This window comes from Podarcis cretensis (genome assembly GCF_951804945.1).
Source record: "Podarcis cretensis genome assembly, chromosome: Z".
NCBI classification, from domain to species: domain Eukaryota; kingdom Metazoa; phylum Chordata; class Lepidosauria; order Squamata; family Lacertidae; genus Podarcis; species Podarcis cretensis.
Window position 1 is genome coordinate 14527726 of NC_137184.1, and position 21788 is coordinate 14549513.

The 21788-nt window shown below is 43.3% G+C and overlaps 1 protein-coding gene across 5 annotated transcripts in view; it reads left to right on the forward strand.

The window, feature by feature from the left end:
- AK8 (adenylate kinase 8) overlaps nt 1–21788 on the forward strand; it is a 99795-nt gene that overhangs the window by 7658 nt on the left and 70349 nt on the right. For all 5 annotated transcript variants that reach the window (XM_079961372.1, XM_079961373.1, XM_079961374.1 and 2 more), the window contains 2 exons: nt 13175–13224; nt 14594–14707. In XM_079961372.1, the coding sequence (XP_079817498.1) occupies nt 13175–13224; nt 14594–14707 (164 nt within the window). The remainder of the gene's footprint in view (nt 1–13174; nt 13225–14593; nt 14708–21788) is intronic.

Sequence of the window (21788 nt, forward strand, 5' to 3'; positions counted from 1 at the left end):
AAGAGACTCGCGGAACGGATTCTTTTCGTCTTGCGAGGCATCACTGTATAGTTCCCATCATCCCTAACCACTGAGCCTGCTAGCTTGGGGTGATGGGAGTAGTAGTCCAAAAACAATTTGTGACCTAAGTTCTGGAAACCCTGACCTAGATATTAAGAAACCCCACATTAAATACTCATAAAATAGCCATCAGTTTTGAACTTGAATATATATGTATCTATCTATATATCTCTAAGACAAGTTATTTGATCCTTGCTGGAAATTGTGTCCCACTATTGTAATCTCATAGCTCCCCTGTCCTGAAACCTGAAATGGCAACTTTGAAAACAAGGCTAGCCTTGTACACAGTGTACATGTTTGTCTGATGTTAGCTGCAGAAATCATTGCCAGTGAATATGAGCGGAATTCACTATGGTCTTTTTTCTTTTTTTCTTTTTTGAGTCTGCAAAAATGTGATTTGCTGCATTATTTTTATGTTTCCTTTCCACTGAAATGCATAGAAATTAATTATGTAAATAATTGTGTTAGTTTCAGACATAGTATAGTGAGACAAACAGGATTTAGCAGGAGCCAAACTGTAGCAGAATGTAAACAGTGTTGATTGTGGCAAGTACAGGACAGGACAGAAATCACTGCCTCCTTATGTTCCAACCCGTAGCCCACCATGTGCTAATTTCTAGGGTTTGTAAGATGCTTCAAGTTTCTTTTCCTGTGGAAAGCCAAAGAGAAAAGCGTATTAACAGATCCCTTTTTTAAAAAACCCCATCAAGATGCCTTTCCTGGGAATGGCAGGAGTTCTTGTGTATCCATTATTTATACTCTCTGTGCCTCCGTCTGATAACTTCCTGATGTCATTAAGCTTGCTAATTACTCCTTTTGTCAAGTGAAAATTTGGCTTCTCAGCTCTGGCAGCTTTTGCCTGCCATTTATTTTTATTTTTAAATTACTTACTTACTTGCCACAGCTAATGACTTCCGCAGCTCAACAGCTTCGCAGTTGGGGAAGCTGCAAGTGGGCTTCTTAACATGAGTGTGTGTTTGTGTGTAAGGTAGGCTGACGAATCGAACAGCCTGCGTTCCTGCCACAATGAAGAGCCGTGTACCCTCAATCAAAATTATTTGATTTACAAACTGTTCACCCTTAGGCGGATTAGATTTGGCTATGCACAACGGCACTCTAATTTTTCATTCCACATGAGCTGTCAAGGCGAGAATGGTGTCATGTCGCTTTGATGTTTCTGTAACGGTTTACTCTGGGTTGTTGCTTTTTTAAAACACACACACACACACACACACACACACACACCAGACGTTCTGTTGTGTCACATCAATAAAATCTCTGTCACTAGAGACGTCTGGGGCTCTTTATGGTTTAGGGTTGAGATTCATATCAAGATGAATTTGAAGCTAAATATTTGGGGTTGGTGAGCGAGGGGAGAAAAAAAAATTGCATCCAGGAGCTGTTTCTGAATGTAGCTTGTGCCCATTCTGATCTGTTTAAGAGAGGTTTTTTTCGTTTTGTTTTTAAGTACACCATAGAAAAGTTTTCATGTAAACCTTTTGGCTGCTGAAGCAAGGGCATGATTCAACTGATGATAATGATGGCTATTTTGATTTAGGGCATAATCGCTCTGGCCCCCAGCCCACCCCATGGCATGCCCCGCTCCCATGGTGTAGTGGGGTGTGCATGCACCTGCCACAGGTGCCACCAGGGCTTCCAATGCTGCTGGTGAAATGTGATCCCTTTCACTCCTCCAATCTGCTCTGGATGGTTAGGGGAGTGATCAGAGAAGATTTTGGAAGGCGCAGGGGAGGGGGCGGTTTCCTGCTCATGCAATGCAAGCCTCTCTGGGGAGAGCATTCCACAAATGTCTTGTGTTTGAAACCCTGGGGATCCACTGTTAGTCAGTTTAGATGATGTTGCACTACGTAGACCAGTGAGTGATGCAGTATAAGGCAGCTTTTTTGGGGGGGAATTCAACATAGTGCTAAGGAGATTGCTCCAACATCCTGCTTGTCTGCTAGAATGATCTTCCCTCTCCTCCCCTGTGCACTGTTCTGGAGTGTCTCCCAACCCCCCTGAGCCAATTTGGGGCATAGGGGTGTGTTCAGGGATGGAGGAAAGCCCCACTGTGCTAGCTAAAGTTATTGTAGGGGCTCTTGTTAGTGGAGCCAGTTAGCTGAATCTGGCCCTGTCTTTTTAAATTCTTGAGCTGAACATCCTAAATGACCAAGCTACAGTTTGTTCCTTTTATTTTTCAGAGTGGGATTTGAAAACAAAGCAAAAAGCTCTTGATTTTGAGTTTCTAGTAAAAGAGATTGTCTTTGGTTTAAATGAAGCACTGCTGTCTGCTCAAGTTCAGAATATTCTTATTAAATAATGGAAGGAGCAATGCTAAAAAGAGCTGTTGAGAAAAAATGAAAGAATAACAGAGGAGGAATCTCTAGCAATCTTGGTTTCTTTGTGTGTAAATGTGTGTGTGTTTAAAACAAATTTCTTGATCACAGAAGAAGGTACTGACTGAAGAGAGGGAGAAACTATTAAAGTCATCAGGAAAGCTATGAATTTTCATGATCTCTCCTTCTAAGGCAGCTTTTGCCCCAGAGAAAAATTCAAACAGAGATGTGGAAGGAAAAGAAAAAGAGATTGTATTTTTCCCAGGTGTGAAGGCAGAAAAGCTTTTAATTAATAATTGGTTCTAAAGTACTCCTTTAAGTAGTGTGGCGTCAGGCTAGGGGTGGGCGCGACAACGTTATACACAAAGGTGCTGGTAATTGATAGCTCCAAACGACAAGAGGCCTTGAGAAACTTTTTTTAAAAAATAAAAAATCTTTTATTAAGTACAGTAGCTTAGAATGTCCATCTATGTTTATATAATGAAGCATGCAAAGTTAAAAACAAATATTCTTTAAGCACAGCAGCCTAGCAAGGTTGCACAAAAGAAACCATAAAGTAAGGCAGAAATCCCATATTTGTAGGGAAAGCAAGACTTGCTCTGCTTGAATGAGGAATTGCATTTAAAACCCAGAGGAGAGAAGCTTAGTTTCTTCTGCTATTTCTAAACAGAGCCTGTCGGGCTCTTGAAACAAATTCCTGCTTTCTTCCAAAGCTCACAGGTACCAGGCACTGCCACTGTCCACCCTTTGGGCTCTAGAACTCAAACTTCCCAAACTGAGATGAACGGTTGTTTGGTTTGGGCTGGGGTTTGTAACTAATCTGGTCATGTATCATCTGCTCCTGGCTCTTATGATCAGTGCTGAGTCCCAGCGTACCTTCACCATCCCTGGCTCCCACCACGTCCACCTCCTTGCGCTTCCTAAGACTCTCAAGTTCCTTGCGGGCGCCTTCGAACTCCTCAATGTCGTCCAGCTTCAGTTGCAGCTGAACAATCACTCAGAAAAACCCAAGGACGATGAGGTTGTATCCAGTGTCTTCCTCTGAGTAGACCCATTAAAATGAATGGGTATAACTAACTTGGGTCTGTTAATTTCAGTGGGCCCTCTCTGAGTGAATTTAGTTGGATACAAACCAATCAAAATTTATTTTTATTTCTTAACTATATACATTGCTGTTAAAAAACCCTCAAAGCAGCTTACAAATAACAAAACAATACAGTGGTGCCCCGCAAGACGAATGCCTCGCAAGAGGGAAAACTCGCTAGACGAAAGAGTTTTCCGTTTTGGAGGTGCTTCGCAAAACGAATTTCCTATGGGCTTGCTTCGCAAGACGAAAATGCCTTGCGAGTTCCTGCGGGGTTTCCCCCCCCCCTTTTCTAAGCCGCTAAGCTGCTTATCCGCTTATCCGATAAGCCGCTAAAAGGTTGGAATATTGTCTAAAGAGAAATAGAAAAGGAAAGAGAAAATAATGTCAATATAAACTAGGATTTGTGTGAATTTGTTAAACAAGGGTATGGATGATTCGAGGGGAAGTTGAAGGAAGTCTCAAAGAAAGGAATCTGTGATAATAAGATGTAAATTGTTTTATTTTTCGTTTGTTATGATTTAAAAACAATAAAAATCATGTATGAAAAAAAAAAGCCGCTAAAAGCCGCTAAACTGCTAATAGCGCTAATCCGCTAAGCCATCAATGGGCTTGCTTCGCAAGACGAAAAAACTGCTAGACTCGCGGATCGGATTTTTTTCGTCTTGCAAGGCACCACTGTAAAACCATTAGTAAAAACAACTATTTAAACATTAAAGAAATAAAATCAGCAATAAAACATAGGATACGTGTCCCCTCTTCCTACTGGTATTTTTGATTTTTAAAGAAAATGGCATTTGGAGACTTAGGGAAGTTAAAAAGGTAAAAGATTTTATTTTACAGCAAAACAGGTAAAAGAGAAGATGTATCAGGGGGCAGAATTATTTCAAGAAACAGTTACCGGTATCTTATCTATTATCGAATGATCGATTGGTATCACAGTGGATGTCACAGGCTTCTAAACAAGATGGTAAATGCACAGACTATTTTCACTTTGGTTCATAGCTGTCAACGTTTCCCTTTTTTAAAGGGAAATTCCCTTATTCCGCATAGGATTCCTCGCAAGAAAAAGGAAAAGTTGACAGCTATGCTTTGGTTCATTAAACTAATTGCAGCGCTGTTTCAGTTTAGGTCATAAAACTAGGGTTCTAAAAATTTGACACTTTCTGTCAGTTTTTCCAACCTTTTACAAATCTCATCCCTGAGGCTCCTCTTTTGGTATACTAGCCCAGGGGATCAGCACACACTCCCCTCCTAACTGGTTTGGGATTACTCCTCTCTTCAGAAGGTCTTTCCCCTGTTTACTGAAGTTGAGACCCAAGTAGAGTGTTTCCTCACAACTCCACTTCTCCTTTTTTTAAATTGAGCTTCCTGGTTCTCACTAGTCTATATACTCTTAAAACACACCAGCCACTTTATTTTAATCTAACACCCAGCTCAGAGACTTCCTTCTCTGGCTGTAGATACTATTCTCAGGGCAAACTGCACACAGTTCAGAGGCTATAGCATGGGTCAGCAAACTTTTTCAGCAGGGGCTGGTCCACTGTCCCTCAGACCTTGGGGGGAGGGGTGGACTATTTGTGGGGGGGAGTGAACGAATTCCTATGCCCCACAAATAACCCAGAGATGCATTTTAAATAAAAGGGCACATTCTACTCACGTAAAAACATGCTGATTCCTGGACCATCCACAGACTGGATTTAGAAGGCAATTGGGTTGGATCTGGCCCCCAGTCCTTAGTTTGCCTACCCATGGGCTATACTATCCAGCTGAAACGCCAGGACCCCAGACTCTCAACTGCTATTCTTTTTCCAGTCACAAAGTTCTGTCTCCACCCACCTTCTGGCTAGCTGGACCTGCAGCCAATCAGAGTGAGTCTTCAGCCCTGCACTCTGCGAGCTACACTTCTCCTGTGTAGACCAGAATAATAAATAAAATCTCTTATAAACTAAAAAACAGGTTAAACATACATAAACATGTCTGGGTAGGCTTCTCTAAGCAAAAATATTTTAGCAGGCAACAAAAAGAGTAGTTATGTCAGGCAGCAGGGAGTTCCAAAGTGTGAGGCAGCGTGAACAGGGGCTTATAATTGTGGAGGTATACAGTGGTACCTCGGGATGCGAACGGGATCCGTTCCGGAGCCCCGTTTGCATCCTGAACAGAACGTAAGATGCGTCTGCGCATGTCATGTTTTGCCGCTTCCGCACATGCGCGTGACGTCATTTTGAGCATCTGTGCATGCGCGAGCTGCGAAACCTGGAAGTAATGCTCTCCATTACTTCTGGGTTGCCATGGAGCACAACCGGAAAGTGCTCAACCTGAAGCACATTCAACCCGAGGTATGACTGTAGTTTGTTGAGGTTTCTAGTTATTTGAACCCCTAGGTACCTGAATTTGGTGCGGCAGAGGTTTTTTTGTTTTGTTTTTATGTTGGTGAATTCCTTTTGTGTATGCGGAAGAAGGAGGGCAGTGTTGAAGCACATAGCCTCAGATTTTACTTGTAGGCCCAATAAGAGTTATTATGACTAATTATTATTTATTAGTATTCTGCCTCCCCCCCACAGAACCAGGACTCAAGGTGGCTTACAATTTATTTATTTATTTATTTTTAAAAATTCGCAGAACGCTAAAAACATATAATTGTTAAAAGGTAAGCAACCTATTACAGAATTAAAACAATATAAAATATATTAGTCTGAAATTAGGGTGGGGTGAAAGAATTAAGAAACGCTGAAAGTTTTTTTAAAGCCTGGGAGAATAAAAGAGTCTTGGTCTTGTACCGGAAAGAGTGCAGTTAGTGTTAGGAAGCCCTTATAGGGATGGTATTCTACATTCAGGCAGGGTTGGGCAAATCTGAAAATTGTAGCTTCTCTCAGTTTTTCAGTTTTCTGTTTTTAGGTTCAGCTAGTTACAGTTCCACATCAGTTTGTGGTGTTCTTTTTTAAAACTCTTTGTGGAAATTCATCTGTGTTTTGTGCACATTTCTCCTAATATTAACCTTTTTGTATGCAAAGTCCACCAATATATACATGATTGCAAAGCAATTTCCCCTAACAGAATGCATATATGACTTCCACAGATGTATGCTTTTTGTGCACACTTTACCAGGGCATGTACATTTTTTGGCATGCGACTGGGCTTGAGAACTGCACTGTAAAAATTAGGAGAAATGTAAACTTGGAAGGTTGTATGAGTTTTTTCAGAAAGTGAGAATTAAGCAAGTACATCTTTAAATGTGATCCAAATCACATTTCTCCCGCACTCCTTCATCCTTCATTCAATCCCTGTCCTTCTTTAGTAGTCATCCACCTCACTACATTTGGCAGCGGCATTCAGAAGGTACATTTTAGAGTTTGCATAGGAACTCACTTGCAGGTAAACTGACCCCTAAGGCTACTTTAAAGATTAATACTAGGAGTTTGAATTGGACCCAGGAAACACTGCAGAAACTGTAGCACTAATCTGAATGTAAATTAGCAGTGAACAGAAATAAAGATGATGATGATGATGATGATGATGATGATTAATAAAGCTGAATCTTAATATCAGAAAAATGAATGAAGTGCAGAGAAGCAGAATCAGGTAGTGGTTGGATAACTGAACATGGATTGCACTTTGTTAGATAACAAAAATTTTGGAAGCCAAATCCTTGACAGCCTTCTGTGTTAGAATTTCCATCTTGGAAATGGATAACTTTGGCATTTTAGCTGCTGCTTGGGGGGTAGGGGTGGTGGTAATGCCATAGCCCTAATCCAAGAAGGAGTTAAGTACACAAAAATCAGTGGGATTCAGCTGGCATAACTCTCTGTTGAATGGTGGACTGTTGACTGTATAAAGGGATCGGTGTGCAGACCAGAAGGGTTAAACAGTCCATTACAAAGTTGCCCTAGAAACACTCTGCCACCCGTGTGGTACGTTTAGGGTCTGAGCACCAGATGTGCAGATGAGTAAATCGGCACATTTCTGCATTGGCACGTCTTCTGCCAGCTCCTATGCAGAAGGAAAAGCAGATTTAGTACAAAGTGAGCATTTACAGTAGCCCTGGGCAATATTAAAGCGTGATACGGTGTGTATAATGGTACGTTTCCTTTTTCTCCCCCCTCCTATCAAACGTTTGTCCAAAAAGCTGTGTATTAAAGCTTCAGTACCTCAGGGTTTTCTTGTGAATTTTAAATCGTGCTCCTTACTTAAACCTCAAAAGGATCTGTAGATAGAAAGGTTCGTGATAATATATATATATATATATATATATATATATATATATATATATATTGCTTTGAAGCGGGTTGAAGAAGTTGATTAGTGTTGGCACCACAGCACATTTCAGTGGCTCTGTTTATAAATAATTCCTCACTTACCAGGCTGGAGTTTCAAGGTGTTAAGATATTTTTTTTTAAAGGGGGATGGAGGAGAAAAAAGCCACACAGGTTTTAATCACATTATTTTTTTTGAAAGAAATTAGGTGACAAAAACAGCTTGATGTAGCCTTTTAAAGCATTCTTTTCCTGATAACGTATAGCCTTTTCTTGGTGCTCTTACAAGAGCCAGTAAGAGCCCTTCCTTTAAACCTCCCAATTCAAAGAACTTTGTAAAGATGAATTTGTAATTTGGGGGGTTCATGCATGATTTAAAATTTTCCACTGCTCAACTCCATACTGGAAAGCGGTTGCAAAGCTTTGGGGTGGACGTTGGGGTGGGGAATACACTTCTCTCTTTCCCTCGGCTCTCTTGCCAAGATCAGAGAGCATCGCTCCCTTTTGGATAGCAAGATCCAGCGAGGCTTGTCATTTTTTATTTTGGCCGGCTGGAATCTCTGACTGAAATTATCTCCACAGGTACCTTTGGAAAAGATGTGAGGGGTAGAAGGGAGCAGGCTTCCAAGAAAATGCACTGGGAGACTAGCCATCACAGTGCTTGTATATAACATGGCAGTGGGTGTGTGGGTGGGGGCAAAGGGGCAACAGATCACAACCTCAAAGGGCATCGTAAAAATGGCAGGTGTCCAAATTTCAGATTTTAAACAAAGCTGAAGGATTTCAGGAACAGAGGGCAACAGAGTGAGGTTCAAAGGATATATTTGCTTGTGGATCTAATTAAGATTCAGTTGCAAACAAAATCTCCAAAGCAAGCAGGATTTTAAAAAAAGTATTTAAGGTTGTTATTTTCTGTCTGTTTTATACCTGCCATATAATGCTTGTTCTGCACTTGCAATAAATTGGTCCTTTAGTGTAAGAGCACCTACACTTTGGAACTTCCTGCCCATTTATGTTATTACCTAATATCAATACACCTTCACTGTATTGTTTCCTGTGGTACCGAAACCTTTTTTGTTCCAACAAGCTTACCCAGGCACGTAACTTTAACATGTCATATTGATAGATAGTTTGGCTGGTTGCTTGGTTGGCATCTGTTTGTCTCAGGAGGCAATGGAATAATGTGCCTTTGAGGGTGAAGTCAAACCATTGGAGGGTTACAGCTCCTGCTGTGGTGGTAGAGACCGAAATGGAAGAGACATGTTTTGCTGCAGCTGGGGCAGATGATGGCATCTGGCTGTGCTGATGCAGGTGCACCATGGCATTTCTTCTTTCTGCACTCCTCCCAGTGGTCATTCCTCCTTTAGTCACTGCTATGGATACGCAACCTTACTGTCTCCAGGCATTGTGGTCATCTGCAAAGGATTCCCAAATGGAGGGGGTGATGTTGCCAGTCTTCATGTCATCTTTGTAGCATAGAGTTGGTCTGCTAACAGGCCTGGTGCCTGAAGCCAGCTCCCCGTAGAGCACGTCCTTGGGGATCCCGCCATCTTCCATTCTGTAGACATGACCAAGCCAACGTAGATGTCACTGAGACAGGAGTGCAAACACGCTGAGAATGTGGGCTTGGGAGAGCACATCTTCATTTGAGACTTTGTCCTGCCATGCAATGCCCAAAATCTTCCTAACACAGCACTCATGGAAGGCATTGAGGCTTTGCGTCTGTCGGGTGTAAGTTGCCCACGACTCACTTCCATAAAGCAGTGTGATGCAGCACATCATGGCATTGGTCGTTAGCACCACATTTTCCCATACTGTTTTGGAGAGGTGAGCCATTGCCATAGCTGCCTTGCCAGTATACTTGTCGAATATACCAGGTTGGGGAAGGCTGCATTAAAACAAAGCATCAAAGGAGATATTAAAAGAGTGAAGTTTAAAAGGGTGTGTGGAAACAAAAAAGGTCTTTGTCTTTCCATAACCAAGCCCTGTCTCTTGCACTCAGGGAATTTTGAAAAGACTGACATACCAATAGTTACTCAGCCAGTTGAGTTGTACCCCAAGATATCTGTGTTTTCAAAGAATCGTCACAGGTGGGCTGAAATACCATAAGAACATTAGGCAAGCCTGCTGGATCACACCAAAGGCCCATCTAGTTCAGCATCTTGTTCTCAGAGTGGCAGGTAAGATGCCCCAGTGAGAAACCCACAAGTAGGGTCTGAGCACAGAGACCATTCTCCTGACTTGCAATTCCTAGCAGCTCTGATCCAGAGGCCGCTGACACCCCATAATACACCTCCTGAAAATGGGCATGTACACACTAACTCAGGCATAGGCAAACTCGGCCCTCCAGATGTTTTGGGACTACAACTCCCATCATCCCTAGCTAACAGGACCAGTGGTCAGGAATGATGGGAGTTGTAGTCACAAAACAGCTGGAGGGCTGAGTTTGCCTATGCCTGCACTAGATATTTAAAGTGTGTTATTTCCCTCAAAGATTTCTGGGCACTGTAGCTTACCCTTCGCAGAGTTACAATCCCCAGCAAATCTTAACATACTAAGGTGCCCAGAATTCTTTGAGGGGAAAGAATGCGTTTCAAATGTGCTTTAAAGGCCTAGTGTGTACACAGCCTTAATCTCAGCCAAGAACTTCCCCAAGGCTTCCTGGCCCCTACACTCTCAACCCTTTGTTTCCCCTTTATGTCCACCTCCCCCTGCTTTTGCTAGACCATCCTTTCTGGTAATCCACCTCAACTTGATTGCCGTTTCCCAGCACCTGGGCCTCCTCTCTCCCATATTTTAATCATTAAAAGCCTGCAATGGTGCTCGAGATGGAAGGGCACATTAAAACCCCGCACACGTCCGCGTAACGAAGAAGATGCGGGGACATATGTGCCGAGGGGGAAGGCGGCTGGCGCGCCATCCCTTTCTTCTTCTTCAGCTCCCCTTGCCTTTAATCTTGCTCTGAAACCAAAAGAAGGTTGTGCCACGGACAACCATGGACTCGAGGAATGAACAAGAAAAGAGCAGGGAGGAATCTGATATTAATGCTGTCCAGGGGGAGAGCGAGTGAGCAGCGAGACAAAAGGACTGAGGAGGGTGAAAACACACATGGAGTAACTTGTTTTTTCTCTCTCTAGCGGCTGAAGGGGGGGGGGGAGTTTTTGCCATCTTGCTCCAGAAGGAACCTGGGAAACGCACCTCGTGTCTCATCTTCCCCAGCTCTGCCCAGGAGGTAGCTAGTCTCTGGGTCAAGGAGACGTGAGGGGAAAGTGAAATGAAAACCATCTTCTTTCTAAACTAGCAAAATACCTGCCGTGGTGCTGCTCAGACGTCACACACATCTAGGAGGGGTGTGGTAGGTCTGTTCTCTTGACACAGAGAGTACATTGCACACACGCACTCCCCAGCGCACACACACCCTGCCCCTCAACTCCAGATCTTTGTTGGTCGAGCCAGGACTGGCCAGGATGAGGCCTTGGAAGGCCAGCTTCCTCTTACAACACTGTTACACATTCCTTTTTATTTTTTCTACCTTGGGAACTAGTTGCAGCCATTAATTTTTTGACTTATTTTTTTAAAAAAGAAATGATATGCCTTAATACACCAAGCAAGGTAACTTTAACAAAAATCAATCATGGCTTTAATTAAAAGATAAATAAATCCATAGTCCACACTCTTGTTAAGCAAATAGTGTCCCGATTAAAAACCATGTAAGAGCATAAAACTAATAAGAGCACAGGACAAAAAGCAATACCGCAAGCCCTCAAATTGTGCTTGCTTTACTTATATGATCATAACCTTATGTCAGGCTGGGGTGGGGAATATATAAATAAATGGAGAGCCAGGTCCATCTCTGCTCTCCATTTATTTATTTTCCCTGCACTGTGCCCCCACTAGGTTTTGCAGGAGGACTCTGGCACTAGCATTCCAGGGTCCTTGCGGCACCTTCCCAAAGCTAGGTAAATGAGGCACAGGGCTTTGGGAAGCTTTTACAAATGCCCTGGGAAGCTTTCAGGACTCTCCCACAACCTTTCCAGACCCTGGTAAGCTGCTCTCCATCTTGCAGGGGTGGGAGGCAGTTCCAGGGGTTCCTGCCTCTGTGCGTGGACTCCTAAAACCGAACCCTTGCGGAAGTGGTGGGCCCACTGTCATCAAAACAGCCATGATCAACTACTGTTTAAAAGTATTGGAAGTGGGGGCAGTCACTCCATAATGCAGGCAACATGACTGATCCAATCTCTGCCCCCTGAATTTGGAGCATGTAGAGGACTCTTGATCTGGATCTTAAATTCTAAGCGGGTGCTTTTTTCAGAAGGTGTCCCAGGTGTTCAGGGCTTTGAAAGCCAGAAAAGTCAGAACCAGCACCCAGGGACACACAGGCAACCCGAGTGCACTCAACAGGTCTCCTGAAGTAGTGGGGAGGTCCCATATATGTTTTGGAATAGCAGCTGAACCTGTCTTTTACCCAGGGCCATTAGGTCCTCCCCACTCTGCTTGAGATTGTAGCCTATCTCCTCAGAACAGTGACCAAAGCTTGCTTTTCTTAATACGATCTCTTGTTTACCACATTGAGATACTATTGGACTATAACTCTCATTGTTCCCGGCCATTGGGTACGTAGGTTGGAGCTGATTGGAACTAGGTCTAGCAGCATCTGGAGGGGCACCATGTTGCCTATCCTATGTAAAATAGTGGCATTCCTTCCCCACAATTACTAGCTGACCACTAGTCCAAACTTGAGGTCTTCATGCTAAGGGGGTGAATTGTTGGCATTTCGAGTCAATCCCTGCTGGAGGAGCCTACTTTACTTTTGATTACCAAAATTATAAGAAAAGAAATTCTGACTAAAGATTAGGGGGAAAATTCTGGTGGTAGGAGCTGTTTGATAGTGAAATGGACCACCTGGGAAGGTTGTGGACTCTTGTTCACTGGAGGTTTTTAAACAGAAGTTGGATGGCAATGCGTCAGGGATTATTTAGCTGTGATTTTTCCTTTGCAAGGTTTGGAATAGATGCTATTGGGGTCCTTTCTAATTTTATGATTCTATGTATATAATCACACTGAGACTCTTTGAGTTTGGGTGGGAGGAAAGCTATGTTCATTGAACAAAATGCATGATTGATTGGAAAGGTCTTAGTTCTATCTAAGGTGGAGAATGCATGATCTTGCATCTTGGATGGTGAGAGAATCAAAAAGGTGTCCTCTCACCAGGGAGGCATGGAGAAGATGGAAGAGGAATTGGGTATCAGTCTAGCACATAAAAAGGACAGTCTAGGAAGGGGAATAAGCCTACAGTGCATCCCAGCAGTTCCAACATTTAAACATATGCTAATAAAAGGAACTGGAATGGCAATGGATATTGCAGTTATCTTCGGGAAATTACAAGGATTCTTAACAGCTACAATGTTGTGACATTCATGTGTTTTTTATTTCATCTACAGTTCCAAAGATCTGTATACTTGGACCTCCTGCTTCTGGGAAAACAACTATTGTAAGTGGATTTTTGTGCAAGCGTGGAAATGTTCTTAATGGATAGCAGATGTAGGACTCATTGTCTTTATTAAAGTCTATATTAATACTTAGCATTTTTCTGGACCTGGACAAAAAGCTCCAATATAGGAATTTACTCCCATGAGATGTGGGTGATGGCCACCAACTTGGATGGCTTTTAAATTATACAAATGGAGGATAAGCTATGATTGCTATGTTCTACCCTGCACTATCAGAGGAAGTATGCCTCTGAACAGCAGTTGCTGGGAATCACAAGTGGGTAGAGTTGCTGTGCTCAGTTCCTGCTTGCTGGCTTCCCATTGGGGCAACTGGCTAGCCACTGTGAGAACAGGATGCTGGACTAGATGGGCCACTGGCCTGCTCCAACATGCTTGCCTTATATTATTATGGTCCTTCAGACCACCTGTGATGATTCCATGAAAATGCAGACATCTTGGCCTATGCCTTGACATTTTTAGTAACCATTGGTATAAATCAGTCTTTCCAAAGTTCCTTGAGTGCCTGTGATAGGGTAGTTGGCCCCAAGAGTCAGGAAACTCCCAGTTCAAACCTTTCGTCTCTTCCAGATTCTCAAAAGTAGCCTTAGACAAGAAGCCACTGTATACTTTCAGACTCTCTTCAGCCCACATCTTTGCAGCTATTCTGTTCTACCTCACAGCGGGGTTGTGCAATGTATGGGAAAGTGTTGGAAAACTTTGAAGCTGCGGTCCTCTACCCACCTGTCTAGGTATAGGATTGCAAAGTCAAGCCCTTCATAAACATAAAGTAGTATGATTAACATAGGCTTGTCCTTGCACTAAATCATTGCTCTCTCCTACTCTGCCTAAGGCTGAATCCTTTAAACTCTTTACAGATTAATTTTAATTTCAATAAATTTCTTTATTGATTAATTACCCTTCATCCGAAGGAAACAGGTTAAGTAAGATTCCCTGTGTGTGTATAGGTTTTGCTGCTTATTTTTTCATTCCCTAGCAGTCTTTGAGAAAACCAGGCATTGGACTCTTCCAGAGGGAGGGGGCAGAAGGAGCACAGGTTTTAAAGTGACATCGTAAATGAAAACGTTCCAGAACTCCATTGTGCTGAATTTCAAAATGGTCACTATATTCCTTTTAAAAGTGACAGATAACATATTTGCTGTTCCCCCCTCTCCTGTTACAGATGGTGCTTTCTTTTTCTACTTTCCACTTAAGCGTTACGAATTTTGCACACTCCGATGGAAAAACTGTGAAAATGCTGGTGTTATTTGTTTTTAAATTTTCTTCAAATTCACTTTCATTTCCTTTGGGAAGATACAGCTCTCTCTTATTCCTTCTCTCTCCCCCACCCCAAACACCTGCTTTTCCCTCCAGGCAATGTGGCTTTGTAAACAACTGGGAACTGCACGGATTTCTCCGGAGACTCTGTTAACCAGTGCGTGGTCAAACCTCACAGACAAAGTACAGGAGTATCAAGACACAAAACAGGTGCGTGGGCAGAGGTAACGATGCTATCTCTGCATGGAAGGGAAAGATAAGTTGTGGCATTTGCCGTTTTATTTTTCTGCAGACACAAACGAGCGATCCAATTATCGCACCTTGTTTTGTATCTGTGGTGATTTCAGAACAGACTTGTGAATTTATGGCAGTGGGTTCCCTCCATTCTAGGGATGAAATAGCAAAGGGAGCTTTGCCATCCTCAGCTGAGAATAAATATTGAACTTTTCTGAATTCACAATCTACCCTATGCCATAGTTGTTACTAAAAACAAGGTATTAAAAACTCCTCCAGGTGGATAGAAATTCATGAGCACAGTGTGTCTGAATGTAATGCAGTCCATAGCTGCGATGTTGGAGAATTCTTTTGGAAATGGGAGCAGAAATCATGACACTTTGCATGCTTGACCAAGGTCAGGAACAGAAATCACACAAGCAAATATGAGCAGTATTCACTATTGTTGGTTTTTTCAGTCTGTGCCATTTTGTGCACCATTTTTGACATTTCCTTTCCACTGAAATTAATTACAGTACATAATAGCATTAGTTTCGGCCCAAAACAGATGAATAACCTGAGTTTTAGTGTAAACAGCTCGGAAACAGCACTGGTTCTGATGAAAGCAGGATGGGACAAAAATTGGTGCCTTCTTACATCTCTATTCACAACTTTCTTTTTTAAGGATGGGGGAGGTTAGGGTAGGGAGAGTATCCTACTTATCTCCCCACCCACCTGTTTGGACCATCCTGCAACCAGGTGGGGACCTTTTTCTTAGGTAAAGGTAAAGGGACCCCTGACCATTAGGTCCAGTCATGGCCGACTCTGGGGTTGCGGCACTCATCTCGCTTTATTGGCCGAGGGAGCCGGCGTACAGCTTCCGGCATGTGGCTGGCATGACTAAGCCGCTTCTGGCGAACCAGAGCAGCGCACGGAAACGCCCTTTGCCTTCTCGCCGGAGCGGTACCTATTTATCTACTTGCACTTTGACGTGCTTTTGAACTGCTAGGTTGGCAGGAGCAGGGACCGAGCAACGGGAGCTCACTCCGTCGCCGGGATTCGAACCGCCGACCTTCTGATCGGCAAGTCCTAGGCTCTGTGGTTTAACCCACAGCGCCACCCGCGTCCCTCTTCTTAGAGGAAGACCCTGTTGTCAGTTCCTAGCATATTTAGAAATGAAGTGAACAGAGCAGACCCTGACAAGCACTCCAAAGATCTTCTCCTCTGAAAGATGCCTCACCTGGTTTGGTCTCCTGCAGAGTCAGTGCCAAGGAGGGTGGTCCTGGGAAGACACAGTCCAAAATCAGTAGCCTTGAGCCTGTAGAATAGGGCATGGGAAACCCTTTTCAGCCATGGGCAAGGCCACCTGATAGGCAGGGCCAGAGGCATAAGTGGGCAGAGCAAGGGATGTAAATTTCACCTTCATACAATAGGCTAGTTTCTACACACACATTCACGCTTGCCCCTCTGCGTTCTCCATCCAGACAAGCAGGCCACATTATCAGAGTTTAAAGATCCAACCAAGCAGGAACACTCAAGGAAGGTGCAAAGCAAGGCCAGTGAGGGTTGCCGCTTGAGGGGAATTCTGAAGCCTGGAGAGCCTGAGGTGTCTCACTCCTATTGTAGAGTCCAGGGATCAGACCCTAATTGTTTATATTCTCTCTCTTCTCTCTCCCTCTTCTGACACACCACATTCTACAATCATTCCTGGAACTGAAAGTTACACAGATTAAAAGATACACAGCATGATGACATCCATCTGTGATCTCTGGCCTTGGGGAGGAATAGTGAGCCCATGTTCACTGATTAGGGTCCTACGGATGCTCCAGGAAGAGCAGGACCAGGAATAAAGTCTGACTGTTGCTTGTGCAACTCTTCCTCTTCTGTCTCTCCTAGTCTTTTTCTCCACTTCTCACACTTCAGTTAGACAGCTCCCCTGCTGCACTAGCAGAAGCCTTGCTACAGACCCACTCTTTTCCCCTTCCTTCCTTTCTATAATTTAAAAGAGGCGAACTTGGTTTTATATATTCCCTAGCAGTGTACCTGGCATTTTTCCCAGGGATTCTAAGATAGCAAAGAATCAATACAGTTTTGAATCTGAGGTTAAAATCAGTGCAGTTTTGAAAGATTCAGTCCGCCATCTTGATTCAAAATGGAATCCAGTTGTATTCAGACATAGACAAAAGTCTGCTCTTTGATCTCAGGAACCACCATGCATAATTGGTTATGATATCTTCAGAGGTGTCCAAACACATAGCAAATGAGCATCTTTTGAAAATATAGATATACATTTGCAAACATTTATGTACTGTGAATGCCCTGGCAGTGAACAGAATAAAACCAACAATAAAACTGCATTCATAAAACAAATGTGGAAATAAATCCTAAACTTTGTTCATTTTGTCAAAGATTATTTTTATTCAGTTGTGCAAGAAAAACCCCCACCATTGATTTGGAGGGAGAAAAATAGAAAGGAACACAGCCTCACGCACAAAAATCCCCTTTGGTTTAATTACTCTCATTATTAGCATACTTCAGGCTAATCAGCAGCACTTTCAAGGGGGCCCTGTAGGGTTTCCTTGATTATTATGGGGTGGGACATGAAAGTCAAGGAGATCTGGCAAGGAATCGGGCTGTATGGGGAGGGGAAGAAAGAGAGGGAAGTGGTGAAATCAGTGCAGTGCTTTACATGCTCTTTCGAGTTGGCAGGGTGTTTGCATAGGAAGATGTTTTTGGTTAAAAAGAAAACAAGTGTATTCTCTTTTTTTTTAATGCAAGGTTAGCCTCAGGAGCCAGAGAGTAACCATGGTGGATAGGGACCACTGAGACTGGTGGAGCAGAAGGCAAAGAGGTCCTCAGGAAGTGGAGCCCATTTAGTTCAGCATTGTGTTCCTGTAGTAAACCAGCAATTAGGATTCTAGCACAAGAGCACTCTCCCCTCCTGTGGTTTTCAGTTCAGAAGCATTACTGCCTCCAACTGTGGAGGCAAAGCATAGCCATCTTGGTTAGTGGCCATCAATAGTCCTCTCCTTCATGGATTTTTCTCACCCGGTTTTAAAGCCATCCACTTGGTGACCATCAATGCAGGGCTGGCCCAATAGATTTTGGCACCTGAAGCAAACCTCAAAATAGGGCGGGAGGCCCTCCTTGCCGGGGAAGGTGGGGTGAATGAAGATCAACATCAGGAACAATGGGTGGGGGGAGGACAGGAAAGAAAGATTGACATCAGAATCTGCTGCCCCTAGGAATCGTGCTGCCTGAAGCAGTTGCCCCTTCTGACCTCATGGGTGGACCGGTCCTACATCCCTGCCTCTTTTGGGAGTGAGTTCCATAGTTTATGTGCTGCATGAGGAAGTACTGTCTTTTATCTGTCCTGAATCTTCCAACATTCAGGACTTCCAGGTTAGCGCCTCCGGTAATGGCTGAATTCCTTTGATCGGGAGGAATTTGCCTCGTGGAAATATGGGTCTGGCCGCCACGGCGAAGGCAGAGACCCACTAGAAATCACAGGCGGGTGAAGCCTGTGAACGTGGGATTCGGCTGGCACCTTTTGCGCCTCCCCTACTCGCGGGGAAACCCGGTTTCGGGGATCCGGAACGACGTGGGGTGAGCGGCGCGGTGCTTCAAATTGACTGCTTCTTCCACGGAGCGAAGCCGCATAGCTGTTGCTGGAGAGCGCTGACTTTTTCCTGTGGACAATTTGATCTTAAAGCAACTACCTGTGAGTAGAGCGGAGAATTGGATTTTTAAACGTCTTAATTTGGTGCCAAAATGGGGAGGTCTAAAACAGGAAGTCCACCTTCCCCTTTTGTAAATAGATTGAAGCAATGAGGATGCAAGCTGAAGTCTCGGAAAGCCTATTGTAAGGGACTAAATTTTCATCAGTAAAAAATACTAAACCCCCCTTGGTGGCAGGAGAAGAGGGGGGAAAGTTTTGGACTGAGTATACCTGCAGGAGAGAGCGAACAGAGTTAATATACCATCGCTCTAATCCTGGAAACGGGCTGCCAACAAGACTGACCGTGATTAGAACGTTCACTGACAGTTAGTTTAACTAAGAGGAATACATTGTTTCCATTGTCTCCGTCTGCGTTTAAAAAGGAGTAAAAGTAACAGAAAATTGAAACTAACTTTATTGTTTGAATTGAGTTTAAAAGGACTAATACAAATAGAAACTGTTTCCCTCTAGAGGAAGCCTTTGAAACTGTCCTCTAGAGGAAGCCTTTGAAACTGTCACAAGAGTTGAGCTGGGGGAATTTCCAGCTGCAAGATAAAAACCTGTGAGATTCTGGGGACCTTGAATCGGTTAAGAATGTTGACAGAAGAGGCCTTAGTGGTTGTATTATGTAAGATAAGTGACTCACTGGAACAACTTCATAAAAAGGTGGATGTGGTAACTACCAAAATTGACAATTTGGGACAAAAAGTGAGCACCAATATAGAAACTATTCAGAAACTGACACAGGAATCTATTTTGACATGGCAAACTGTGGAGAAGGCTAGGGAGAAAGTTATTGCCGTTGAACCTAAAGCAACACAATTGGAGAGAGAGAGAGTCCCAGCCTTACAGATGCAATTTGATGACCATAAGTTGATGCCTGCTATGATTGAATTTAAAGAAAATCAGATTTCGAGGATCAGAGCCCTACCTGAACTGGAGAAGGAAAGTTTGATAGATTTCCTCACACAGGAATTTGATGACTTTTGGGACCGGGACTTGGGTCAAAAAGAGATTAAAACTGTGAGGGCTCTCGGACTTGGAAGAGGAGGGGAAAAAGAGAAGAACAAAATAAGAGACTGTTGGAACTACCAGAGGAACTTAGAAGAACAACAGTCAAGAGTGGAAATTTTGAAAGATATCCTGAAATACCTTTTGGATCTTAGATTTAACTACGGAGATTTGGTTGCCCTGTCGAGAAGGAATAAAATCATTTTTAGGTGGGAGTTTCCCCAAGATCTACTCTTTAGCCTCAAAGGAAGGAAAAGGAAAATAAGATCAGTGGAAGACAAAGTAAAGTTCATGTATAAATATGAAGAAGACTCGCAGAAGGGACTTGGAAAAGAGTTAAGAGCATCGGACAGAAGATCACTGGGTTGATGGACTATAGGGAATTGGCGGATATGACTGGCAGAATCCGGGACCAGGGAGAAGAGTCAGTGGAAGAAGATTGGAAAAAGTTTAAAGACTATTTATAAAAATATTGTAAAATTAAAGAGTGTTAGAAAAATGTTGGAAAGGAGCTATATGGCTTTAGTAGAAATGTTACAAGGAATTAAGTACAAATAGATTATTAGAGTATTAAAGGGAAAATAAGGTTAAAATATGTTAAGACAATTATATATTAAAGGGAAAAATAAGGTTAGAATATGTTAAGGTAAATTACAGGACAGAAAACAGAGGAAGATGGAAAGGAATTGCTGAAACAGTTAATTAAAGTGGAATACAAAAAGGGAGGTGTGAGGAGGTCGTTGAAACAAGTAAATGAAAGTTAAGATATTGAACTTATTAGATGTGTTTTAAATTGTGTTTGTTTGGTTTTGTTAATTTAATGTTTTGGGGTTGGCGTTGTGTGGTGTTTTTATTTTTGTATTGTATTGTATTGTTTTGTTTAACTCTTTTTTCCCCTTTCTTTTGTAGTCTTTAAAATGTTAATAAATATTATTTTTTAAAAAAAATCTTCCAACATTCAGCTTCATTTGATGTCCACGAGTTCTAGCGTTATGAGAGAGGGAGATATTTTCTTCTCTATGCACTTTCTCCATGCCATGCATAATTTTATAAACTTATATCATGATGGGTACAGGAGAGGATTCTTCTTTTGTCCATCATTGGAGAATCTGCAAATATTTTAGCTGAAAGTTCGTTGAGTGATTTTTGCCTGGCCAGCTCCTGGCCACCGCTTATCACCCTGCCACTGTTAGAAGAGGAAGGAGCCAAATAGGTTTAAGTGGCAAGAGGGCTCAAAGATGCTAACCATATGGGAGGGGGAGACGGCAGGAGCTGACTGAAAAGGGGCCTTCCATCTTGCAGGACCAAAAGTCTGGGGCTGGCTGTATAAATGGAAAATGGAGGAAAATGGAGTCTATGCCAAGCACCTGTATCAGACCCTGTGTTGCTGAGGACGAAGTACGGTGGCTCTGTGGCAGAGCACATTCTTTGCATGTAGAAATTTTCAGGTTTGATCCTTGGCATTTCTAGGGGGGAGCTCTGTCCAAAACCCTGAAGAGTGGCTGCCAGTCAGTGTAGACAGTACTGAGGTAGACCACAGTGGTCTGGCATTCTATAAGACAACTTCCTTTGTTACTGAGGTGATATATAGCAGGAAAGGGCTGTAGCTCAATGGCAGAGCGCCTGCACTGCAGGCAGAATGTCCCAGGTTTAATCCCTGTTGCCTCCAGGTACAGCTGGGAATGTCTCTTGAATGAAGCCTCCTGAGCTGCTGCTAGTCAGTGCTGACAATATTGGGAGAGTTTGACCAGGAGTTTGATGTGGTATAAGGTCGCTTGCAGTGCTCCTGACTTTGATGGAGGGTTGCAGCTCAGTGGTGGTATGCAGAACTTGAGTCAGAACAAAAAGCACTTAGAAGCCAAAGCTGGATCTGGGCCTTTGCAGTTTGAAAGAGCGGCTTTGCTCAGCAGCCCCTTTGCATTGTCTCTAAATGCCCCCTTGACTATTCCCACCCCCCAAACTCTGGTCAACAGAGGTGTTCTGCAGATTGTTCAGATTGCAAGGCTGCTAAAGGAACCCGTAGAGGACTCCAGTTTAAATTGGCTCCTCAAGCCTTAGCCAGGTGGACCCCCTGGCAGCCCACTAGCCTCTCTTGAAATGACACATCAAAGAGGGAAGTGGGAGTCTAGCTGTTTCTGAGAGCAGCATGAGGCACCTTTGTAAAATGACAGCCTCAAAGCTTCCAGTCCCAGCTCCAGCCGCGAGAGGCTGCATGAGGCTTTGACGCATCTCCCTGCGGGACCCGCAGACTTGCAAGGAACACGTTTTATTTCCTTTTGCTCTTCTTTCCCCCTCACCTGTGTGTGCGTGAATGCACCTGCTTTTGAGTGGGATGGAGCTCAGGAGATG